This window comes from Malaya genurostris, chromosome 1 (genome assembly GCF_030247185.1).
Source record: "Malaya genurostris strain Urasoe2022 chromosome 1, Malgen_1.1, whole genome shotgun sequence".
NCBI lineage: Eukaryota > Metazoa > Arthropoda > Insecta > Diptera > Culicidae > Malaya > Malaya genurostris.
Window position 1 is genome coordinate 165,918,619 of NC_080570.1, and position 25,887 is coordinate 165,944,505.

The 25,887-nt window shown below is 39.0% G+C and overlaps 7 protein-coding genes across 11 annotated transcripts; 4 read left to right on the forward strand and 3 right to left on the reverse strand.

Moving 5' to 3' along the window:
* Window positions 1-3,801: 3,801 nt before the first annotated feature.
* LOC131426674 (glycine-rich selenoprotein-like) lies at window positions 3,802-4,707 on the forward strand. The gene is made up of 3 exons (XM_058589564.1): window positions 3,802-3,984; window positions 4,040-4,124; window positions 4,198-4,707. The coding sequence occupies exons 1-3, from the start codon at window positions 3,966-3,968 to the stop codon at window positions 4,367-4,369; spliced, it is 276 nt and encodes a 91-aa protein (XP_058445547.1). The 5' UTR covers window positions 3,802-3,965; the 3' UTR covers window positions 4,370-4,707.
* A 254-nt stretch (window positions 4,708-4,961) lies between these two features.
* LOC131426673 (antigen 5 like allergen Cul n 1-like) lies at window positions 4,962-7,496 on the reverse strand. 2 transcript variants are annotated; one of them, XM_058589562.1, is made up of 4 exons: window positions 7,262-7,496; window positions 5,814-6,352; window positions 5,520-5,755; window positions 4,962-5,449 (listed from the first exon to the last, which is right to left on the reverse strand). In XM_058589562.1, exons 1-4 carry the CDS (start codon window positions 7,323-7,325, stop codon window positions 5,179-5,181), a joined length of 1,110 nt encoding a protein of 369 aa, XP_058445545.1. In that variant the 5' UTR covers window positions 7,326-7,496; the 3' UTR covers window positions 4,962-5,178. The 2 variants fall into 2 exon arrangements, with proteins under 2 accessions (XP_058445545.1, XP_058445546.1); XM_058589563.1 differs by having other exon boundaries at window positions 7,322-7,493.
* A 2,711-nt stretch (window positions 7,497-10,207) lies between these two features.
* Window positions 10,208-13,965, reverse strand: LOC131426675 (exonuclease mut-7 homolog). The gene is made up of 9 exons (XM_058589565.1): window positions 13,696-13,965; window positions 13,277-13,634; window positions 12,792-13,212; window positions 12,549-12,730; window positions 12,301-12,484; window positions 11,743-12,242; window positions 11,236-11,677; window positions 10,865-11,039; window positions 10,208-10,804 (listed from the first exon to the last, which is right to left on the reverse strand). Exons 1-9 carry the CDS (start codon window positions 13,750-13,752, stop codon window positions 10,313-10,315), a joined length of 2,811 nt encoding a protein of 936 aa, XP_058445548.1. The 5' UTR covers window positions 13,753-13,965; the 3' UTR covers window positions 10,208-10,312.
* A 2,254-nt stretch (window positions 13,966-16,219) lies between these two features.
* On the forward strand, window positions 16,220-19,537 carry LOC131426676 (116 kDa U5 small nuclear ribonucleoprotein component). The gene is made up of 3 exons (XM_058589566.1): window positions 16,220-16,365; window positions 16,456-17,525; window positions 17,596-19,537. The coding sequence occupies exons 2-3, from the start codon at window positions 16,462-16,464 to the stop codon at window positions 19,454-19,456; spliced, it is 2,925 nt and encodes a 974-aa protein (XP_058445549.1). The 5' UTR covers window positions 16,220-16,365; window positions 16,456-16,461; the 3' UTR covers window positions 19,457-19,537.
* On the reverse strand, window positions 19,506-22,064 carry LOC131426677 (protein VAC14 homolog). 4 transcript variants are annotated; one of them, XM_058589567.1, is made up of 6 exons: window positions 21,823-22,061; window positions 21,662-21,767; window positions 20,136-21,610; window positions 19,995-20,074; window positions 19,769-19,934; window positions 19,506-19,710 (listed from the first exon to the last, which is right to left on the reverse strand). In XM_058589567.1, exons 1-6 carry the CDS (start codon window positions 21,918-21,920, stop codon window positions 19,584-19,586), a joined length of 2,052 nt encoding a protein of 683 aa, XP_058445550.1. In that variant the 5' UTR covers window positions 21,921-22,061; the 3' UTR covers window positions 19,506-19,583. The 4 variants fall into 4 exon arrangements, with proteins under 4 accessions (XP_058445550.1, XP_058445551.1, XP_058445553.1 ...); XM_058589568.1 differs by having other exon boundaries at window positions 21,851-22,039; XM_058589570.1 differs by having other exon boundaries at window positions 20,136-21,591; window positions 21,823-21,849.
* A 1,428-nt stretch (window positions 22,065-23,492) lies between these two features.
* LOC131426678 (NADH-ubiquinone oxidoreductase 49 kDa subunit) lies at window positions 23,493-25,197 on the forward strand. The gene has a single exon (XM_058589571.1). The coding sequence runs from the start codon at window positions 23,664-23,666 to the stop codon at window positions 25,068-25,070; it is 1,407 nt and encodes a 468-aa protein (XP_058445554.1). The 5' UTR covers window positions 23,493-23,663; the 3' UTR covers window positions 25,071-25,197.
* On the forward strand, window positions 23,501-25,826 carry LOC131426680 (uncharacterized protein C15orf61). The gene is made up of 3 exons (XM_058589574.1): window positions 23,501-23,523; window positions 25,290-25,400; window positions 25,463-25,826. Exons 2-3 carry the CDS (start codon window positions 25,293-25,295, stop codon window positions 25,781-25,783), a joined length of 429 nt encoding a protein of 142 aa, XP_058445557.1. The 5' UTR covers window positions 23,501-23,523; window positions 25,290-25,292; the 3' UTR covers window positions 25,784-25,826.
* The last annotated feature ends 61 nt before the right edge of the window (window positions 25,827-25,887 follow it).

Here is a 25,887-nt window from a genome sequence, read left to right on the forward strand (position 1 = left end):
CTCCTACGCATCCATAACGCTCCCTTGTTATTCTGGCCTGATTTGGCATCTTGTCACTACGCCAGAGATGTTTTGGAATGGTATAAAGCTACAACTGTAGAAACCCCTCCCCTTTGGTTGGTGGGCTTGACGGTATTGCAAACATCATCACATACAATCAATTAGCGTTAAAATTTGATAAAGATACGCGTTACAGCTTTGAGTTTCATAATTGAATTAAATGAATAAGATATGGAACGAATTAAATGAATAAGATGTTGATTGCATTACGCTCCAACATCCGGGGTTGGAGAGGCCGGTAGGGCTTAACTGAGCTCTTTTTTATGTTTTATTTTCATACTACCGGCCCTTAGTACCAGTGTGAAGTGGAAACTAAGTGGAGTGAACGTATCCCAATTGGGTTTCACACGATGACAACAAATGAACGGTAAATCGAGTCCATATTTGAAGTTTATTGGTGGTTTGTGTACAATGGATTACTGTGGAATGAGATAGAATATTGTAGAATAGAACGAAATAATAATGACTTAACCAATGAGCAAACCACTGATAGCTGTCAAACGATGTTCATCCAGTTTGTATTGTGAGGATGTATCGTTTGGGACCTGATGAGTGAGATGATGTGTGAGTGAAATGTAAGAGTAAATGCATGCAAGAATGGTAATAATGGCCACCGTTTCATGGTCGACCATTAGAAGAGATAGAAATTGGGTAACGGTACCCCCATTCATCTCAAATCCATTAGTCATTTCATATACGAGAACCATTAGTTATAGTGAGATCTGTTATCTCTGTTTGATAGATTAATTTCAGAAGTAACATGAAATTTGGAGCATTTTGCTTCGCTAAAACAGCAGTATTGAACCACTTCCGAACTACTGCTATGCGTTATTGCTTCTTAGAGACGAGGCAAAGACTTTGTATTCGATTTTATCACAATTCATTTATTGAAAGTCGAGTGATTGCTAAAATAACATGGTGACTCTACTAATGAGATGACTATTGGCACACTAGTTTTAGTTAGGATCTATTAGAGTAGAAATTGTAACTCAATGTTGTAATGCTTGCGTGTGGAATACATGTAGGTATGTATGTATGCATGTATGTATGTATGTGTTTTTGTGTGTATGTACAATATACATTTTACCGTGCCTTTGGGTGCGTTGTATCCAATTGGTAGTGATGCATTTCGATTGTGGGTCAGTGTACACCAGATGCCCAAAAGTGCCTGAGCGGATGGTAACACTGTCAAAGATCAACCGAAGATAACGAAATGTGAACATGCTGTAGTAATTTTTATGGGACCCAAGTGTCAATATAATTTAAATAAAAACGCATGTCCTCAGTTCTTTTAAGTCGAACTATCATAACCGCCCTTCAAAGATGTTATTAAACAACACTAATCCTTTTTTCTTTTTTTTCGGAAATGATTGACTGAGAATGAATAAGAAAGCTGAAAAATTGGAAAATAATTTAATTAACACTCTTAGCAAATCTTAGATACAAAATGGAACATGGGTAAGAATAAAAACACCACTGCATACAACTAACTTTTACATTTAGGGAAATAAAACAACATATCAGAAAAAGTACGGAATGGAAATAAAATAGAATGACAACAAAAGAGAATTGAATACAACCACTGGAATTAAGGTAAAACAGAATATAAACTATGACCAAAGGTAAGGAAACCAACATAAATAAATAAAAAAAAACTGTTGGGTAATAATATAATTTCCTCATATTGAAAAAGGCGTTTATATGGCGCGCATGCGCTAATTCGGCCTGATACAAACTAACGGGGAGGGACACACATTTTGGACAGGGCTGTAAAGCTGATTGGAACCCTTTCCCCGCCAAAATGCGATATAAGGAAACTATAAGGTATAAAGCTACAACTGTAGAAACATTTTTCAAAAATGTTAAACTCAAAAGTTCGTAATTTCTTCATACAACTTAATTAAGTAACTGTAATTAGTTTTAAGACGGCTAAAGATGCACAATAAAATGCATAAAAAAATTGGATTTTACTAACAATGCTTTATTCCAAATTTAATCTGTTCAACAAATTGAAAAAGCCTTACAATTCATGATCCACATATATTTTATGTTGTGCTTGGTACGGTCTCATCGCCATCTGGTACTAATTTCTACATCCTTTATTCTCACAACTCTGCGGTCAACACCAAACATAGAAATCCCCTTATCAGTGTGATATTCTCCTCATCATAAATAGATACCCCGCACAAAAACTAATGGCAACTGGTATAGTTCAAATTATATAAATACCAAATATAACGGCAACCCGTAATACGCATTGTCAAATTTAACCAAACTTCACATCATACACGAGGATAAATTGTCACTTGTTACACACCGGTACAATAAACTACTGACGTTTGAAATTTCTGTAAAGTGGCACAAATTTAGAATACATGATAATGAAAAATGCATTCAGCTATACCAGAATTGGATGAAGCAGCAAGTCTTCACTAGGATACAATGAAATCCATAAGATTTACATTCATCGTTAGAGTTGAAATCAACATTAAATGAATGAGACGAGAGCAACGCAAAACATTTATAATTGACATAGTCGATAAAACAGTTGGATGAGCGCGTTCAAATAATTTAAAACAGTATTTTGCTGCAAAACGATAACAGAACAATACTACAAATAGTTCGAGTGATAATTGTAAATCAGAGTGTATACAAACGTAAAGCATATATACTGTTTTATTGAAACTGTGGAGATGTTTCACTGAGCGAGAGTAATGCTAAAATTCGTAAATTTTTTGTGTACAATCGTATTCGTTAAAAATAATAATTCGAGAAAAATGCCGTTGCTTAACAGTAGTATATTGGAAAATCAGGCCTGACCATAGTCCATAAATAGTCCGCGTCCGAACGTCGATGTATCGTTTTCTAAACAATGGAACGAAACAATAATTTATCCTCGAAATACCATTCCTGTGGACGTAAAGATATGATTCCGAATGATAAGGGATGGCACAATGGTTTCCAAGCCTTCCAAGTTATAAAGTATTCTCGGCTTGGTCAATATAAAATAAAACTTCGTTTTCGGTTATAGCAACTGGACGTGATTCAACGGATGATCCTGGAATGCTCGATGTTTACACTTTTCTTCCTCACGTCTTCAAGAAAAAAACGTTTTCAAGAAAAAAAATGACAACCGCACTCCATCATAGAAAAATCTAGCCACCTGTCCATTTACTATCGGAAATAATGATTTCCGTACAGATAGAACGGCCTACTGAGGGGATAGGTTTTCGTCATAAAATTTACCGAACAGCGGAATCCAATTTTAGTGTGAGGGCAGTAATAACGAAATCTACATTACATTACATTAGTGGTCCACTCAGGCAAAATGAGTAGGCAAATCTTATGATGCATCAAATATCACCATTTCAAAAGATTAATATAAAAAATTGCGTTGTTACCAACATTACGGATGAGATGTCGTCACTCTACTTACAGGCACTCTACCAATTATAACCATAATGACATTGTCAAAACAACATGACCAGAGATGCCAGATTCACAGACACATTCCGAATTTTCTGCACAGATTTGAAATAATCATTGTCACAGATTTTCGAATTCGATCACTGACCGTCAATGAACACCTGAAAGCCTTGAAACTGACCATGGAAAACAGTGAAAATGTAGTTCCAGTTTTTGCTTACGAAAACGATGCCAATCTGCAATGTTCATATGGGAAGTGAATACAGATTTTATACAGACTGAGTTTTGAATCGAACACAGATTATTTAAAAAATGACCTGGCATCCTTGAACATGACGTGCACATTGAAGGATTAGAAAATTATTCTTTGAACTCTTGTTTAAAAAATATTGATAATTCTTTTTGATTTCTACCATCGTTTCCGAATTTTTCAAAGTAAAAATATAATGCAAACGGCCAGAGAATAAAACGGTCACGACATGGTGTACATTGCGAGAGGTAAATAACTCAGAGAAGATTTTCAGTCTGTAGTATACGTCATTCAATATTTCAGACGGAACAGTCCATCAGAATCCTCCATGGACCATCCAGCGCTTCATAGGACTGTTCACCGGACTCTTTGCCGTCATCGTTATGTTGTAAGTTGATAGTTTTGTATATACTTGTAAAATCGCTCGCAAACATTGACTTGATTTTGTATCCTTTTGTCAGCTTCCGGACGATGTTGGATATGGGTTCGAGCGGATCTACGAATACAACGGATGGTGGTAACAGCCGTCGTGGAGGTGGTGGACCCGGTGGGGGTGGTCCTGGAGGACCACGACACAGACCGATTGGCAGGACAATGACTTTACGGGATTGTACTATTCCCGGAGGAGGATGAGCGCGGTAAAGCATTCGCTTCGGAATTTCACCATTTCGGTCGAATGCTTTGATGTTTATCTCTTCGTGGAAACCTTCAGAAGTCTAAAAGCGCTCGCTTTTGTATGACGAATGAGCTCTAAACCTAAGCTAAACCACAGGCGGGTTCATTCCGAAGAGGAATTTGGAAGGTTCACCAAATTTGCTGTATCACTATGTTTCGTTCTACTTAACTATCACTCTAAATAATCCTGTTAAAATAATAGTAATAGGATAATTTAAATATTCCTCATTTGTAAGGATTTTCCCGTGTCCTTTTTTTATCGTATGGCTCAAATAAAGATTTGTTCATAGTTTCAATACGTATCGTACAGTTTTTTTTCATATTGTCCAACCCTAAATATATGTTGTATACACCCATATTCTGCATTCCGATCGAATGGCGTTTTTGTTTGGGAGATTCGAACTCAATCGAGACACAGATTGCAAAATTTCGCATTCGATCGAAATGCAGAATAGGGGTTATGTACAGAACTGTTCTGTATTTCGATTGAATGCAAAAATTTCCATTTTGTTTTTAGCCTGAGTGAATGTTTTGTATGGAAAACTCGAACTTGATCTTTGCGATTCTGAGTATATTTGTCCTATTTATATAGAAATTCGCTTGTTCCATGGGACAATGATGCGTAGAACGGCAGTTTATACGATGATAATTTATATCGTATTTGGCCGTTTTGGAAGATTTTTTTTCAAACCTGTAACATATTTTTTTCTGGTTTACAATAAAACTTTACAGAACCGAATATTTATTGACACATTATAACTAAAGTGCTACTCATAGAATGGCACGGAATGTATTGAATGATTTTCCTCCATGCTACACAACCCATTGTAGTGCGGATTCATGCCCGACACACATTTGGCACCCATTTGTCCTTTGCGGTAGACCGGTTGGCTGTAGATACTGGTAATTGAATAATTGCAGGCGTACAGTACCACTTTGAATGTGTAACCGGATACTTTCTGTGGATATATGACGATTCCACATCCGATCGCAGTAGTCCGGTCGCTCATCATCTGGGTAAAATGGCCGATTGTAACACTGAAATTGTAGACAAGAACATTTATAATGACAGCTACATCGTTCAAGAACTACTTTCGCAAAGACCTACTTGGCCGGATTCACGAAATCGTCCATCACTTTCTGATCTGCATCCTTGTATTCGTTGAACCAAAGACTTGTCAATTTTTGTATTATATCAAAAATATTTTCATCAATGGGATAGTAACCGAGGGCCAGGTTTTGTCCTGCTTGGCGGTACAAATCCGTATTTCGACACTCATCATGTTTGAACTGGCAACTTTTCACGTTTAGCTCCGCTAACGTGGCCAGCTCATCGTTCCACATCTAGATTAAACGAAATTATAGCTCTGTTTCGGTCATATTCGGGGATAGACAAACTTACGACGGTTGGCATCCGGAAGGCAGCTTCAAAACCCTCAAGCGATCCATTAGCTAGTCGGTTTCTGGCTTCGTTGTGCAGATGAATGATGAAAGCTTCAATCTGGGAATCAATTTTGAACAATGTCCTTCCTGGCAGACAACTTTCGGCGAATGATCCGTCGTGACCGCATGCGACATGTTTCTTTTGTACCAACTGTCCCGACAAATCGTACTGCAAGCAAAGATCCTCGCGGCAATAGAAATCGTTTCTATCGTTTTGAGGATCAGTCGTTGTTGGCAAGCTTGTCGAGACTGTATCTTCTACCGATTCCGTAGACTCAGTGGTATCTGGCAGAAAGGTTATTTCGAAAATTGTACTGTCTTCTGTAACCTCTATCTTTTCGGTACTTGGATTCGAATCGCTGGCGTCGTATTTCAAGTGATCATACGCTATAGCTTTGGTGCTACTGGCAAACGCAATTAGTATCAAGCACACTTTCCATGACGACCGTCGCTTTAACGACGCTGAGAACTTTGATAGGTGTCGATAATTGGCAGTGTCTGGAATCAGATAAAGACCCGGATCACTACTCACAGCCACGCTGCATGACCATGTGGTAGTTGATCGCCGGTATATTGTTGATCAAATCGATCAAGGTGAATTTTTGAGGAAGGAAGCGTTCAGAACATCATTAAGATAAGAGGGCCTTTAACGGCTTGCAAAAAAAAAACAATGCTTGATTCTTCCTCTGTTTTCAGTCACGTCGTGATCTTCATTTTTTTTTCTACCCCAACCTGAAACCATTGATCATCTCGAGCAACGGAACGGACAGAGTAACTCTCCCTTTTTCATATCTCTATATAATCAAGCGATAAATACTAATTACCGCCCATGGTTGCTGTTTATTGTTATTTGTTTTCACCATTGATCGTTAATGAGGAAGGGTAATAAAAACTAGTATCGATTCAACGATCAACACATTGATTGAAAAAAAAATCGTGAATTTGTTTGCGCTTTGATGGTAACCGTTTTGCATTTGCACAGAGAACGTACCGTATAATCAAACAATACTCGAACAAAACTCATAACTTAGCAAATCCACTCGAAAATTTGTCAATCTTGGGTGGGAATGAATTTTTCATGCATAAAGAAAAACGAATAAAAATTTCGCATGAAAAATCCGCACAGAAAGGAACACATAACTTGGGAACTCTAAATTACTTTGAAAATTTGCATAAAAATGTATCTTGATGGACATATATTGATATTGTATCATGGCATAAATACGCACAACACTCCTTCTATATATTTAAAATTACAGTATTACTAAAAGAATGATTTCAAACTAGAACTAAAGTTCTCAACAGTTTTCAAGTAGCAGAATATCATCCAGAGAATTCCTACACCGATATAAATTTATTTTACGCATCAACAGAACCTCATGTTCTATAGTTTTCAATATCCGCTACCTTTAACTGCTAACTGGTTCAATGCCACGTGGTAAATCAGAGCAACTGAGGAATACTGACCCATTACGCGCAATACGAAACTCAATTCAGCGCCTGCTATGTTTTTGAAAGGGGCAATAGTAAATACACAACCAAAAACAAACTCACGACACTGTAAACACGATCAGAAACTGATCAATCACAACAGAACACGCCGTACGACCTGCCAGCACTCGACAAACTTGTCCAATCCAAGTAGGCACTTTTATATGAATGACGATGGCCGAGAGGAAGAGGTCCCATCCTGAATCTCGCGAGAGGGATGGGTTAAAAGATTTGCGCTGCTGCGAAAAAAAAAAGCCGCCCGTCAGAATTGTTAATTTGTAGGTATCTTTTGCCCGCATGTAAATCCCGTGTGCACCTTTTTGACCATCAGATAAGGCGCGAGAGTGGCGGTTATTATAAATTCTATATCTATCGGGGAAGAAAAAAATATGTGCTTCATGTATGTTTTGTATAAAACCATCAGCCTGCTACGATATAGTATCAACTTGACTCGTTGAGCTGTTTCTGCAAATAAACAACTTTGGACTGTGACCGATCAGCGCCGTTATTTGCGTTACAAGAATTTGCTTATAAAAGGCACTTCTAAAGTGAGTAAATTTTGATGAGTTGCAAGAGCATCCACTTACAGCAAGCATTAGTCTGTTTAGGATAAAATCAAATTTAATAAGCATAAATAAATTAATAATATCACTAGACTTCCAAATGCAATGGATACCATCAGCATGTGAACTTAGTTGAGATGATCACTCCAGTTCATCGATTAATCGACGTCAGAAGGCGATCAAGGACGTTCAGTGCCATGCCAATACAGTCACGTACCCAGAGGGGGGCCCGGGCCCCTCCCGGAATCAAAAATAGATATATATTTATTTAGAATTTATAAGACATGCGTTGCAGAAATAACAAAACAGTAAACGTAAAGAAATGTAATACAATAGCAGTACCAGTGGAAAAGTTTAAAGTGTCTGTTAAAAACACCCCTAAAAGGCACACCGAGAATTAGGTACATAAGCAATCTTCAACAACATTATTTGTATTTTTTTCGATTATAGAGGTTTTAACATTGTTGTCATTCACCTCTTCGGGCCAGAAAAGATTTCTGATCCTATGTGCGGGGTTGGGAATCGAACCCAGGTGCTATACGCTATACCCGTTCCCTATTTGTATTTCTTTGGGCCCCTCCCGAAACGAAATCCTGGATACGGGCCTGTGCCAATATCTTCGGTCCGACCCCGACAATGAGTATGGGAAGAGGGAGAGGGAGAGGGAGAGGGAGAAGGAGAAGGAAATAAGCCCGCTGCCATTCCTTTTTGTTTTTTTTTTCATATCAAAAAGCTGGAATTACAATTCCATCCATACCATATCTTAACATAAAAACATACATTCCAACAACATATGTACTTCCAGGCCCGTATCCAGGATTTCATTTCGGGAGGGGCCCAAAGATAAAAAATTATGTTACTTATGTACATACATATTCCTTATGTACATACATAAATTTGTAACTGTGACCGAGATTGTGTTATACTTCTTAACGTTTACTATCATGCCATTTCAGTCGCACATGTCTTCTAGATATCCATTTCTAGAGCACAAAAATCCACAAGACTTGTGAAAGATTTCGGGAAGTGGTCCGAGATTGCTCCCTTACTCAGATTCTTGGAGAACGGAAAACATCTTCTAAATGTGTAGGTCATATTAGTTGATGGCCACACAAACTTACTCTGGTTATACAGGTTTCGGTATCAGGTCGCGGAAGTAGCGGTCTGAAATTCCAAAACGAAACTCACATCGATTTCTCAGAGTTGACTTGAGGTTTTGGAACAGATAATAGTTTGAAGAAGCTAAATAAGGTGAACAAGGTGGATGGGCAAGCAACTGGAGCCCTAATCCGTTGATTTCAACCGTAGCAGCGATGCTCATGTACTTCATGTAAGGCCCTTTCACTTGTATTGAGGTAATCCTCCAAAAGTATACTATGACAATCCCAGAAACCCAGCATCGTAATTTTTCCGACCCATGCACTAGTGCCGCTTCGGCAGTGTACTTCGGCAGATACTCGATGAATCTTCGAGCAATAAAAAAAACAACTAATATTTCTTTGGAATTTCCGCTCAACGATTGCTTTTGCGTTTTGCAGCAATGGCCGTTTTTTTAAGAATGTAAATTGACCCTTAATGGCATTATTAATTTCTGTTTTCAAAAGCTAGTATGGTTCGAGTATTTTTGTCTCGCAATCACAAGTGAAACATTTATCCAGACTGTTAAATAAGAGTGTCGGACTTCCGGTGAAACCCTCAACGAGTGAACACGTTGTATCGTGTTAGTGCGGTGAAAATTTGAGTATTTCGCCAAAGTCGACTCGTATGGCCAGCTAACGAAATTGTTGTGGGATAAGTTTTGAGCACAATTAAGTTAAAAATTTTTCTCGTTCTTAACGACTGGAAATTTTAAACTCTCATTTCCCTGTATTTTCGGAACTCGAAGTACGATACCGACAAAATACAAAAGTACCGTATGAGAACGAAAGATCTTTCATTTAAATTTTTCGGTTTTTCAACGATATCAAAATAACTAGAAATTGTAAGAGGAGAAATAATATGAAAATTATAGCACCATAGTGGTCAAGGAAGAGCAAGGATGTGAAGATAAAGTGCGGAAAAGTGAGCCGTGACAAGAGTCACGCAGCTAAACTTTTATCTTCTACCAGCGGACTCGAACTTAGGCAGCTCATCAATGCAAATCATCCGAGTCTCGGATATGTCAGAAAGTAAAGGTAACGGTCGTTTACTATTTACTATCCGAACCGTCATTTAGGATCAAAGCTCTTACAATGACATCGTCGAATCTTTCTACGGGTGATTAAAACACTAAATAATAATACATTTTAAATTAGATAAGTTGATTGATAATGATTTTTAATGATTTCAGGCGCCGTTGCCACAGGTAAATAATCTCACCATTCTACAAAAAAATACACACATAGAAACTTTATTTCAATATATTTTAATCGTACCTAAGCGAAAGTAAATCAACCAATTTTCCACCAAGAATATTATCCAGATGCGATCCGTCCCAGTAACACCGACCGCATCCATCACAGATGAAAAAGACATCAACGTTGGCAAGCACAATGTCTCCGACATAACTGGTGTCGATTCTAGCGCCGCTTTCGGTCAGCCCACTCAAACGCCCGTTCGCCGAAAGCGTATCCAGTATCCAGCTTCGATCCAGCTTAATCCTTTGCATTTCCTTTTCCAGCGGTTCTTTTCGATTGTCGATCCTGAACGATTGTGGCATTTCAGTCCCATGCATCAGAAAATAAATGTCAGCGGGGCGGGCCGATAGAAATCGGCCACAATTGCACAACTGACAGCGACTGAAAATATTTTCCTGTCGAATTACAATTCGGTAGTATCGAAGCACCTCCAACAGCTGGTCTTCGACACGATCGTTGCCAATTTTGTAGCAGTGACCTGATGGGAGATATTCTGTGAACTAAACGAAATCGATTTGTATTCGTCATTGATTTAATATACTTCATATGTTTCTACATACCTTGTAATAGTTAGATCCTCGGGTTAGCACAAATCGTTTCTCCTGGAGTGCCAAAAATACGCAACGGTCATGGTTCTCGGGACTCTTAATCGATACCGTATCGATTCCGAATCGTCGCAGCATCTTGGCCAGACCTTCCAGCATTTTGTCGCAAACAAAACGCACCTCGGAAACGCTGGAAATTCAAGATAAATTATCGTTTTTTTTCTATTAATCAATTTTTCTTATTGAGTCAGAGGATTGATTTGATGTATGGAATGAGAAATACTCCCTGGAATGAGATGGCAACAGTTTATGAGTTCACGTTATATTATTACAGTTCAGGTAATTCATATTTTGTACGCGTATTCTTCGATTGCTTGGTCACTTACAACACAGATCTAGCGTTCGGACCAGGTGGTTGTTGCTGATCTCTATTTCGATTCGGATGACTATGTGTACCACTTTCATGGGCAAAGCTGCTTCCTGCATCGTGAGTTATTCGTTGATTGTACTGCTCATCGGTGCCATTACGCCTTGATCTTCTACTTCCTTTTGATTTAGTTGATCGTTTCTTTCCTGCTCCTCCTTCGCCGGATTTGTTTTCGTAGAACAAATTATTGATTATATCACTTGGATCAAGTTTCAGCTTCTCTAGTTGTTTTCGAATCGCATCAAAGATTTCAAGCAAACAGTACGCATCCAATGCAGCATATTGCAGCTGTTCTTTACGTAAAGGCCGCTGAGCCCAATTGGAAAATTGATTCGATTTGTCCAATTTTCTCCCTACACACAGCTTAGCCAGGTTAGCTAAATTTAGATTTACAACTTCCTCTACAAGAACCACGAGAAAAAAAATCAGAAATCTGCAGACAGTTGCATAAAAAAAAAACACTAACCTTCGAAAGGAAAACAGAAATTCTTGATGGTTCCGACATATCTCCATAGATCCTGCAAATCCAGTATTCCCGAACTGTTTTGCGAACTATACACGACATTGAACGCTGGTAGTGCTTTTTGGAACATAGAAATATCAGTGGAAGGAGCAAATGCCAGTTTTAGAATATCATCCCTGTTGAACACATGTTTGGCCAACGCCGTCCAGTCGGAACCATCCAATCGGCTCATCATGACGTCAATCAAGTAAACATCGTCCCACGTAGCTAACTGAATTAACGAAACTTCGTTGGAACCTCCGAATGTTGGTTTCCATTCGGAATCGAATGCGACGATTGACTGCTGTCTGAGATCCGAAATCATCGCATAAAATTTTTCACGTGAATCCACAAGATGTACGTGATCATCTTCCAAGTTCAACGTATGCGTTGCTTCACTATTCCTCGAATCCCATAATTCCACATCGGTTGCATTTTCAACGGGTGTCACATTCTTACCAGCACTGGAATTTATCGGGTCAAAAACAAACGAGCTCAATCGATTGGTGCCACGTGACTTACTTTTCGGTTAGGTAATCCTGTACCAGCAAAGGAAGATCTTTCAATTTCAGCTTGTAGAATTTAGCCCATCTGGCAGCTTCAGCCTGATCGTTGAAATTCGAACAGAGATATACCAGTTCCATCTGAAGATCCTTGTCGCTCATTGAAACAGTGTCCCGCACCATTTCATCCCACGAATCTTTATCTAAAAACAAATAAATCAAAATATAAGTTCAAACTGAATGCCTTGCTGTAAAAACGAGACTTACTTAAACTTTTCTCATAGTAGCGCTTGTGAAGCAAAAACTGCAAAGCACCAAAATTTTTCATTTTACTGACATTGGGCGCAAACTCCTTGGGAACATTGTAGGTCTTAGATAGCCGCTGAACCAATTTACTCAATGGTTTCTGGTGCAATTTACTATAGTATACATCGGTAACGTTGTGTTCGCTTACGTAAAGATGAACCAAATAAGCAAAAACAAAACTACTGAAACAATAATTCAAATTACCTAATATACAAAGAACAATTATTTTCAACCGATTGCTTTTTGTCAAAGAATGAATCGAGCAGTTTTACGACAGGCCTTTGCAAGTGTACGGCTTTGTTTAGGTATTCCTCAGCGATTGATATTTTATCCTGCAGAAAAAGTGGCATCACAAAGTCGTGCTCGTCAAAATCGTCGAATAGTTCCAGATCAATCGCAATCTGGCCAGCTTCTTTGTACTGCTTTCGATTGATCATTTCCCGTATCTTCGGAACGAACATCTCACGACAGGCCAACAGTTCGAATGTTTCCGCTATCATACGGAACAGCAGACAGTGGCCTTGTTTGGCGATAAAATTAAATGCCACCATCCGTAGGTTATCGTCTACCAGCCCATCCGTTCCCACACCGTACGTTTTCTTAAAGGTGGCCAACTCTTCCATGACTGCAAAACAGTGAAACATAATACAATTTCAACATAGTACAGTGTCAACAGCAATCGATCTAACCAGTGTAAGCAAGAGAATTACTCTTCGGTGCATTATTATCCGAACAATTGGCAAACAGTTTCAGCGCCCACTGGAATGGATTCTGGGTGCTCAAATAGAACATTTGCAATCGTTGCGTTATCAGCGGACCTTTCTTGAATGTTTTGAAACTCTCGCGGAACCCTTCGAACCAGATGGCAATGTTCTCGTCCAGCTCAATATCGAAGTCACGTTCTCCGAGTCCAGCACGCACCCCGATATGTGGAATAATTTTTATCCGTTCATCTTCGAAACATTTGTCAGCGGATGTAGAACTGCCAGAGTCGAACGATACACATGAGTCATGCGGTACCATCAGAAACTCGTCATCCGTATCTTCCTGCAACAGTAAATCGTTTTGATGGTGATGTTGACGTTCGCAAGTGAAACCATACACTTACGCTTTCGTACCCAGCTGGCACAAAATTTGCAATTTGCCTTGGACTTGATTCACTCATTCCGTTCGTAATAGCAAACGGACAATTTTGTTATAATAGAAACTGTAGCAAAAACTATCACTCCAGTTCGTTCAGAATTTTAGCAGTAATTCAACATTCTTCAATGGTTCAAATTATAGAAAAATCTTAAATGAAAATAAAATTTTGCCAAAATTCTTGTGAAAACGCGGTGACGACTTTGTTTTGATTACGGAAGTTTCGTCTTCTTTCTATGATTCGGTTTTCGACAAGTGTCAGAACGACTCCGACAAAATTCTATTGTCACTCGATAAAAGGGCCTAACTGCAAATAACAGTTTCTCTTTGTTTACTTTCTCCTTCGAGAATTACCGGATTAAGAGTGCCTATGACCAGAGTGACGACAGCTGTTCGTTTGGAAAGACAGCTTCCAGTTCCAAACGAGCAAACGACCTGTCAATTACAATGTAATGCTAACGACACTGCCAATATTTCGGATTGAATGTTTTGAATTGTTGCCAACATTACGGGTGAGAAGTCGTCACTTTGGTTATAGCAGACCCTGTCAGCTTGGAGCGACATCAATCTTCAGTTCAGCAACGCCATCGCACGGCATCACATTCGATATATCATGTCAAGTGTATGGGTGTGCAGCCCTGCTATTTTGGCGCGCACGAATTTGACATTTCTCTCCCCTACTTCTATGTATGAGATTCGATGCGGACTCACCTGAGGGCGACATGCTCGCAAAAAAGGATGTTGCCAATGATTTGTTCGAGAAATGTGAGAGCTGGATATCTTGTTAATATGATGTCTTTGGTTATAGGCACTCTAACCGGATCGATTTTATATTTGAAGACAAACACTAGAAAAAGTCCTAAGTGCAATGACAGTTTCTCTCTGTTTGCTTTCTCTTTTGATTATTACGGTCCTATCGGCAATCCCTCTCTCTAATACTTTGCAAAAAATAATGACTGAAACCGTCAACTTTCTATCTGTACCGTAGAATTTATTGGAATTTACGGGAATATGCTGCAATAAACGAAAGCGAAAGTAAACAAAGAGTAACTTTGCAAGGTAATCTTCGGTAGTACTTTTAATTCGATTTATATTCGTTTTCAAATTTTTAAAAACCAAATTTTTGTTAGAATTTTGAAATTATTTGACAACTTTAATCGTTTGTCGCGAGACAATCCAATTATTCACATAACTATCAAGTTGTGGTATTAAAATGTTTTTAGTATCCAATGATTCGGTGCTCCATCAGTCCGGTCAAAGAAAAAAATGTGTTATGTTATGTTAAGCAATGTTTAAAAATATTCCTAATTATCAATACATAGGCTTGAGTTGTTGAAAACCTCCTAGGAAATGAAAGAAGCAGATAAAATTTTATTTATTAAACGCGTACAAACATTATCCGCGGGAAAACAAAATGCTCTGGTTTAATCGGGGGGAAAAATTGCTCTGATTTATAAGAAATCAAACGAATACGGCTCATTTAAACTGTAAAGGTAGGCATTACATTACCCAACTACGATCATAGATAAATTGAACTAATATCGATGATCGTTCGTATTTGTAGATTAATTGTGTAAACTTTGTAACTTTCACTGCTTTGCTTTAACGGTGCATCTAAACAAAAGTATGACTTATTCACAACAAATAAATTCTGTCACACAATCAAATAAAGCGGAACAAACGAGACAAAAAAACAACGACGACGAAGCACAATGATAATAAAAATGAAACGATTTATAAGTTCAAATATGAATACAACGAGAAGGACTACAAGATAGCAAAAATCATATATTTATATATTTAAAATAGATTTCATTCACAACGTTGGTAGTAATTTTTGTATACGTTCTTAGCGCTGTAATGCACAAAATAGGTATTTCGTTTATGCGTTACACACCGAAAAAACCCTGTTGTTCAAAACAACAAAACTAAGACGAGCCCATTACACCCTGAAAATAGTTGGATAAAACATGAACAAAATATGGGGCCAAATATTGGCTTAGAAACTGAGCTCAGCAGCTTCAATATTGTAACGGATTGTAACGCCTCAGTATCGCATATTTTTTGTCAAACTGAAGATTTTTTCTTGTATATCTATCTTCTTGTACCCTGGTCCTGTAGAAGGGAATCAATAACCGCTATCGTTCGCAATGTTTAATTTGTGTATTCCGGTGGATTTATTAAAAACTGTTGATTTCCTGAATGTGTACGAAATCGTACGGAAATCGTTCGACTGATCAAAATGTGTGTCCTTTACTCATGGAAAGCGAAAATAGAGAAAAAGCAGTGTAACTTGTAGTTTTAGTAAATTTGACAGATAAAAATAATTTTAAATCTTAAGTCTTTGAGTTTTTTCAGTTTTGTGCGATACTTATTTAGGAGTTTTTTCATTTAATCGTGCAATAAGCTTCAAACTAATCGATTAAATATCAGTTGGGTTATCTGATTAATCGATTAATCGATCGCCAATCAGACATTACTAGAATCGATTTTCTAAAAGCGGCTTTCTTTTTAAAGTGCGGAGTGTGGTTTTGATAATTCTCAATAGATTCATTGAAAAAGGATTCTCAAAAGTTACTCATCAACATTTATATAAATACTGCGGGACCTTCTCGTCAGATTCGATCGAACGATAACGGTAAATCGCATAAATATTCGATAGATGAATAATAATTAGTCGGTATACCGAGCCCAAACGTTTGTAAACACAATTTTTTTTATATTGTAGATTATCATGGATTCGGATTTATACGATGAATTCGGCAACTACATCGGTCCCGATTTGGAGAGCGACGAAGATGACGACCAGAGCTTATATGGTCAACCTGATCAACAGGATGATTTAGATCTGGAGGATAGTATGGAAGAGGAAGTCGAGCAAAGTGAGGATCCAGTCACATCCAGAGCTGTGGTACTACACGAAGACAAGCGCTACTATCCATCGGCACTGGAAGTATATGGAGAAGAGGTTGAAACCATCGTGCAGGAAGAGGATGCACAGCCGTTAGATAAGCCATTGATTGAACCTGTTAAAAAAATGAAATTTCAAATTAAGGAACAAGAGTTACCGGAAACCACATACAACATGGAATTCTTAGCTGACCTTATGGATACTCCCACCTTGATACGAAACGTTGCCTTGATCGGACACTTGCACCACGGGAAGACAACTTTCGTTGATTGTTTAGTACGACAGACACATCCGCAGTTTCAGGACATGGACGAACGTAATTTACGTTATACCGATACTCTTTTTACTGAACAAGAACGTGGGGTTAGTATCAAGGCTACCCCGATAACTCTTGTATTACCAGATGTCAAAAGTAAAAGTTTTCTGATCAATGTTTTCGACACACCTGGTCATGTGAATTTCTCGGACGAAGTAACGGCCGCAATGCGTTTGTCCGATGGGATCATTTTGTTCGTGGATGCTGCCGAAGGTGTATCATTAAATACAGAGCGCTTACTGAAACACGCAATCCAAGAAAAACAAGCCATTACAGTGTGCATAAACAAAATCGATCGCTTAATGCTCGAATTAAAACTTCCCCCTCAGGATGCCTACTTTAAATTGAAACACATTGTAGAGGAAATCAACGGATTGCTTACTTTGTACGGTGATTCAACCATAAAACAAGTTTCACCTATCCTTGGCAATGTGTGCTTTGCTAGTTCACTGTATGGATTTTGCTTTACACTGAAATCATTCGCACAACTCTACGCGGATACCTACGACGGTGTAAATCCAAGTGACTTCTCTCGACGACTGTGGGGCGACATGTACTTTCACAATAAATCGTAAGCATTTTCATTTTCAGTCCCGCACAGGTTGGGATGATAATAATTATGATGCTTTGTTTATTTTCAGTCGCAAATTTACAAAGAAACCGCCACACAGCTCGGCACACCGAAGTTTTGTTGAGTTTATTTTGGAACCGTTGTATAAACTTTTTGCTCAGGTCGTTGGTGATGTCGACACCACTCTGGTTGATACGCTGTCTGAGTTGAATATTCGTGTCACCAAGGAAGAAATGAAATGCAATATTCGTCCTTTGCTGCGGCTAATCTGCAGTCGATTCATCGGGGATTTCAGTGGATTTGTCGATATGTGCGTGGAGCATATTCAGTCGCCACTTGACAATGCCCAAACCAAAATCGATCACATCTACACGGGTGTAAAAGAAAGCGGTATCTATCAGGATATGTTGAACTGTGATCAAAATGCCCAACTGATGGTGCACAGCTCTAAGATGTACCCAACAGAGGATTGTACCTTCTTTCAAGTGCTGGCCAGAATAATGAGCGGAACTTTGCATGCTGGTCAGGAAGTACGAGTTTTGGGGGAAAACTATTCACTCGTTGATGAGGAAGACTCACGTACGCTACAAGTTGGACGTCTGTGGATTTACGAAGCACGGTACAAGGTGGAACTGAATAGAGTTCCGGCCGGAAATTGGGTACTTATTGAAGGCATCGATCAGTGTATCGTGAAGACATCTACCATCACGGACGTACAAATGAATGAGGATGTTTTCATTTTCCGTCCGTTGAAATTCAACACTCAGAGTATTATAAAGATTGCAGTTGAACCCGTAAATCCGTCAGAGCTACCGAAAATGTTGGACGGTTTGCGGAAAGCAAACAAATCTTATCCTCTGCTTTCGACACGAGTGGAAGAATCGGGAGAGCATGTAATTCTTGGTACAGGTGAGCTATACTTGGACTGCGTTATGCACGATTTGCGCAAAATGTATTCGGAGATTGATATTAAAGTGGCCGATCCAGTGGTGGCTTTTTGCGAAAGTGTGGTCGAAACAAGTTCGTTGAAATGTTTCGCCGAAACTCCAAATAAGAAAAACAAAATTACAATGATTGCTGAACCGTTGGAAAAAGGTTTGGCTGAAGACATTGAGAATGAAACGGTATGCATCGGTTGGAACAAAAAGAAACTTGGTGAATTCTTTCAAATTAACTACGACTGGGATTTGCTAGCGGCTCGCTCGATTTGGGCATTTGGTCCTGATAATACTGGTCCCAATATCTTGGTCGATGATACATTGCCGTTTGAAGTGGACAAGGCTCTGCTAGGAGCTGTTAAGGATTCTATTGTACAAGGTTTTCAGTGGGGAACGCGTGAAGGTCCTTTGTGTGAAGAACCAATTAGAAATGTCAAGTTCAAAATTCTGGATGCCGTCATAGCCCAGGAACCGTTGCATCGAGGAGGAGGACAGATTATTCCAACTGCTCGCCGAGTTGCCTATTCTGCTTTCTTGATGGCAACACCACGCCTGATGGAACCGTATCTATTCGTAGAAGTACAAGCCCCGGCCGATTGCGTGTCATCGGTTTATACCGTTCTAGCCAGACGACGAGGTCATGTAACGCAAGATGCTCCCGTTCCTGGTTCTCCACTTTACACCATCAAAGCGTTTATTCCAGCCATCGATTCATTCGGCTTCGAAACCGATTTGCGCACTCACACTCAAGGACAGGCTTTCTGTCTCTCTGTGTTTCATCACTGGCAAATTGTTCCTGGTGATCCGTTGGACAAGAGCATTATAATCCGCCCACTAGAACCACAACCGGCGACGCATTTGGCTCGAGAATTTATGATTAAAACACGTCGCCGAAAGGGTCTTTCCGAGGATGTATCGATCAACAAGTTCTTCGATGATCCCATGTTACTCGAATTAGCACGGCAGGATGTGCTTCTCAACTATCCCATCTAATAATGTAAGCAAAGTTTTCGGTTCGAAGCGTAATAAATACAGTTAAACGTATCTGTAACAAGCTGGAATGCTGCATTATATTTCTTTCTCATAGGCTACCTAGTATTAGATGAAAGAAAATCTCTGCCTAAAACTGATTTTTCTTCCTCTGTTCTAACCTTTGCCGGTGATGCAAGTCCTGAATCTTCTTAAAATGTGTAAACAGTTTATCAAAATTAACCATACTTTGAGCCTCATTCGTCGATTTACATTTGCTGCGAAAAGAAAAAAATATTAGACCCATCGAAATGAAACCTCTTTTAGCTCTAATACATCTGTGCTGGTTGTCCCCAATAATTGGGTACGCACTGCAGCCGATTTCGGAGCAAATTGAATGCTTCTGTTTGGGGAAGTAGCATCAGGATTCCATAAAGTGCACGAGACAAGTGCTGTGCATCGACATTATCATTCGCATGAGAAACCAGTGCCAGCCGGAGTGCTAAAAAAAATGGACATTCAATTATGAAGAAAACTGCTGTATTACATTGATATCACAAACAAGCGAAGATAGGAGATTCAATCAGTTGAACTAGCTTGTCTATCTCTACCATAAAATCGACGGTAATCTCCATGTCGGCACTGAAAAGCACAAAATTTATCGATCCTTCCTCACAGTAAATGAACAACGATTTCAACTTACAACAGAATCACAATCTCAGAAACGTGTTGATAGCACTGAGCCAAAAGACATAGAGACAGGGTTGATACCGCACAATGTGACCAGCAGCGATAGAGACACTCGAACAGGGAAGCTGATTTGTCCGTTTTAATATCTCTCAGGGAGTTTCGCAGATCGAATAAATCGGATGTCGTAAGTAAAATCATGTTCAACGTGCGAACCATGGTAGAAGCAAACCGCAGATTGATATTTTCCTCTAGCAGTATTTCGGCAAACGTTCGATAAGTAAACTCTGCATTCAACAATCGACAAAGCTGCCGTATAATCAGCGTTCCTCGGTTCTCGAGAAAAATTTTATTTTCACTAAACTGAGTCAGTAATTCCACGAGAAAATGCTTATACTGCAACTGGTCGAAGTCACTGCCCTTAGCCGTAGCAGAATTCACTATTTCAGCAAGTACTACAATCGCTTGTAGCACTACCTCATCAGAGCTGTCCGATAAACAGTCCCTGAGTAACACCGGAAACAAATTTTTTGCATGACTGGACATTTCATCGTGAACTTCCGTGAATAAATGATGAATCCATTTCAATACAGCGATCTTGGTTGGTACCGAACTGTGGATGAGGTACTGCCGGAGAACTTCCATCACTGAGTCGAGATCCATTTTATCCAGATTCTTTCGCTTATCGTCCTTGGCAGACACCAACTCCAACAAGTGGATATTCACTGCGGTGGCACAATCCTTGATGTGCTTTTTTGACTCGTTCTCGAAAGCTAAACACGGTAGAATAGCCGTGAAAATTCCCGATGCAAATCCAATAATATCGCTTCCTGCCAATTGGACAAACTCATTTATCCAACAGATGGCCGTAAACTGAACCAAAGTGTTGCTGGTTTGAGCTTGTACAATCAATACATTCATCATTTCCGGGATGTTTGCCGCTGTCGGATTGGATTTTATCGTTTTAAGAAACTGCTGCAATAGCGTTTCACACATTCGTTGAATCTCCGGCATGTTGTCTTCTAGCATCTGGAACAATCCTAGCAGAATCTCCGGTAAATAGACTACCATATTGATTTCCGGTACGGCATCCAACACTGAGATCCACGAAATAATAAACTGCCTCGCGAACGAGTTCTTGGCCAGAATACGTTCCCTTATCAAAGGAATAAACGCGTCCAGATCGAACGTACTGGACGATTCGATAACAATATCCTTAAGTAGCCGATCCAGTAGCTCACTCCCATTTTTGACAGTCTGATCCGGATCGGTTACCAAACGACTCAAAGAAGTGAATAGACTTGGGAACTGAGGTATAATGGACCCTCTAGAGACCTTAACCACATTATAAAGAGATTCGCTGGCAAAATAGCGAACTCGCGTGTCGGTGTCCATTAGGCAGTTCAAAATCGGGTTAACAATCTCGTCTAAAAATTTTTCCGTGTCTTTACCCAGTGCAATGCTAGTAGCCGCTAGTGCAATCAATCCACCCTAGAAGTAATACATTCAATTCTTGCAAAAATTTAGTTATTATATTCAAACCTTCTTCTTATTAGAATCGTTCGAAGTAACGAAATCTTTGCTCAGAACATCGATGATCCGTCGAATTTGCACAACATTTTTCTTCGCATTGAAATCGGCTACCATTCTGTAATTGTAGACGATAGATATAGAAAACACGTATTTATACTACAAATTCATACTTTTCTATTTCCAATGCTGCAATCTTACGCTTCTCGTAGGTCTTATCACTTAAAGCTTTTATACAAGCTTCACTTATGGGAGCAAACGCATTTTCCATAATTTCGATTGGTAAACAGTTAGTAATGTTATTTCAATTAAAGTTAGTAAATATATTGACGAACTTGAAACTGAGCGGTCTTAGCCGTCTGGACCCCACAAAGAAAATAAATAACTTTTTTCTCTTCGATTGGGACAGCTGTCACATTTGTTTACACGCTTACTTGTGGCTACTCAGTTGCGCAAAATAGTGTTTTACACAAAATCATCAGCCATCAGTCCCATTCTGTACATCGATCAAAAGTAAAATTTGCATTCTGTAATTCGATCGAACGATGCTTTTCTATAGAAAACTCGAACTCGACCAGAATACATCATGCAAAATCCAGTTTTAAATTTGACAGAAGAATTGGTCGAAGAATATAACTAGAACGGCTTGCTGGGGATACGTTTGTTCTAGTTTGTTTTATTCAGAATAAGGGCGATAGATCTTCCATATAGAACTTCTAGCTGCTGAATTTCTTCTAAGTTTTTGTACACCTGGGTGCATTCTACGGCGCATCTAACAAAAGTTCATAAACAATTGAGATACTTTTTAATCAGACATAGGTAGAAGAGATTAACAAGAAATTTTTTTACTTTTATTTTCCTATAATCTTCACCAAATTCTATATAATTTTTTACTAAATTTCTGAGTACTTTAGAAGTATTTATTTCTAGGTTCATTAAGAAAATCGTGTAAATTGTTTGGTTTTGTAGCATTTTTCAAAGGAAAGAAAAACTCGAAAAAACACAGTTAAAATGAATTATAACCAGAGATGTCATTTTTACAGATTTATCTGTATTGTATAAATTTTTACATGCGAATACAAAGTTCGTACAAAATACAGATTTCAGACAAATTTTCTAAATTCAATGCAGATTTCACAAACAATAGGACAGAACAAATTGAATTTTTTCGTCTGAGCTCTCTTTGTAGCAGTGGTGAGATGAAAGTTTCGTAATCAATGGACGAATCACAAATTGGTCCGAAAATTTGATGATCAGCACTGAACCACAATTAAGATAATAACAAATTTGAGTTTTGCATTATGAAATGTTTTTATCAGACTAAAAGTTGAACGACCTGACGTTGAGCATTGGGATTCCACGTCAACTGGCGAAGTTAACATATGGAAATGAAATTATCTTTGTGTTGTGGCAGCTAATTGTGATGTTTCAAATAAGAAACACACAAACGAAATGAATGAACTTCTAGAATAATTTCTGGGTGATAGTGAGTTAGAGTGCCTTTGAATTAAACTGGATTATTCAGTGCAAAACATTTACAGCTTCGACGCTTTGACATTTCAGACATGTTTGCGGAAGACATCTGTCAGTTCTCTGAGGTAGTCATATTTCACCTATTTCACACACACTCACCCAAGAAATTTAAAACAGTTTTCGATTCGTGTTTCAAATTTTTAATTTTACATTTGAAACAAACTCATCTGTTTCAAAGTTTTGCTTTAAAAATAGAACTAGATCTCAGCACTGCGATCGACATGTTTTATTCGTAGATCTAAAATAGATCAGCCCACATAAAATAAAACAGCATTGGGAACAGCCTAACGAATAAAAAAATGTTTGCCAAATGTCACTTTTCCTTGGCAGCTCATGTCCTGGTACGAACTTTGCGAAAAATATTTTCAGCAACGCTAGATAACGAATAGTTTGTTACCTACCTTTGAATTCATTGCTAAACGGTGTTCTTTGTGTGCATCAGTCTTTAATATATTTGAAATATTCGCATATTTATCGCGAAATGGCATTTTCGGTCCTCAATTCGGTGGTGAAACGGGCGGCATCAAATGTTTACATAACCAGTTGTTTGCTGAAAAACGGTGGTGCTTTATATAATTCTCAGCAGCGCCGTAACGCCGGCAAATGGTATCCAGACCAGGAATTCATCGAACAGTTCAATGCAGCCGTAATGTATCCGGATGAAGTCACATCCAAGTGGAAAATTCCCCCATGGAACAGCAAGATTGCTCCGGTGGAAAAGACGGTCCGCAATGTGAAATTAAACTTTGGTCCGCAACATCCAGCTGCTCATGGAGTTTTGCGCTTGGTGCTGGAACTGGATGGTGAAACCGTAATGAGGGCTGATCCACATATTGGTCTGTTGCATCGCGGTACCGAGAAACTAATTGAATATAAAACGTATACCCAAGCTTTGCCGTACTTCGACAGGTTGGATTACGTTTCTATGATGTGTAACGAGCAGTGTTACTCTTTGGCCGTGGAAAAACTGCTCAACATTGATATACCGTTACGTGCCAAATATATTCGTGTACTGTTTGCGGAAATAACTAGAATTCTGAATCATATCATGGCTATTGGAACTCATGGTCTTGATGTAGGAGCAATGACACCTTTCTTCTGGCTGTTCGAAGAGCGAGAAAAGTTGATGGAGTTCTACGAACGAGTGTCCGGTGCACGTATGCATGCAGCTTACGTACGTCCTGGTGGTGTTTCACTGGATATACCGCTTGGTCTGCTGGATGATATATACGAATTTTGCTCTAAGTTTGCTGAACGTTTGGATGAAACGGAAGATGTTCTTACCACCAATCGCATTTGGGTACAGCGTACTCAGGACATTGGCATTGTAACAGCGGAAGATGCTTTAAATTACGGATTCAGTGGTGTTATGCTACGCGGATCCGGTATTAAGTGGGATCTTCGCAAGGCGCAACCATACGATGCCTACGATCTGGTGGAATTTGACGTACCGATCGGTACAAAGGGAGATTGTTACGATCGTTATCTTTGTCGCTTAGAGGAGATGCGTCAATCATTACGCATAATCGATCAATGTTTAAACCAGATGCCGGCTGGGGATATAAGAACAGATGATGCTAAGCTGTGTCCACCAACTCGTGCCGAAATGAAAAATTCTATGGAAGCATTAATTCATCATTTCAAGTTGTTCACGCAAGGCTATCAAGTTCCGCCCGGATCTACCTACACTGCAATTGAAGCTCCGAAGGGAGAGTTTGGTATCTACTTGGTCTCGGATGGTTCCAGCAAGCCATACCGCTGTAAGATAAAGGCACCCGGTTTTGCTCATCTGGCCGCTATCGATAAAATCGGAAAACACCACATGCTAGCTGACATTGTGGCCATCATCGGTACACTGGACGTTGTATTTGGCGAAATCGATCGTTAGACATGATGGAATCAATTAATCGAAGCGAAAGTAATATAATACACCTCGAAGAATTATAAATCAGGTGACATGTAAATTATCGTTACGAAAAAAAGTTCAATAAACGATCGTAAATCTTGAAGTCAAACCGATTCACTTTTCACTAGATCTGATTATTTTTTTTTAAATTTAATTTCGTCGCAGCCAACTTTGATTACAATATACCATTGTTGTTTTCAGATTATGTCTTTTCTGAAAATTATAAATCATTCTAAGCCAAAGGTATCGGAGGTGCTTACGACCTACTTGAAGCAATGCAACGAACCCCCCTGGACTTCCTACTTTATAAAGGTTTGACTGTCGAACATAAGAGCTGCAAAAAAAACTACAATACTAATGTATGCTTCGTTTAGTACCGTGATGTTATGAACGACCATTTTGGACGATCTCACTTCAACTGGACCTTGGATTCGGGAACCAATTACCACATTTTGCGAACTGGATGTTATCCCTATATGAAATATCATTGCACAAAACGAGCCTGGCAGGACCTAACCATAGAGAATAACTTTTTCAAGTTCATTAAAGTGATCAACCTGGGCCTTCCACAGCTTGGCTACGGGTTAGCGGCTCGCTTCCTAATTCGTCACATTGAATGGGTGGACATGGGGGAAAAGTTTGGTAAGGTCCCAATATACTTTCTGTACGAGGAAGATAAGGGTTCAATGTACTAGTGTAGTCAGTCAACAAAATAAATCCAGTCATGTGAAAAATCTTTTTCTGTGTTGCAAATTATTTTTACGTATGTTCGAATATTCCTAACAGGGCTGTGAAATTA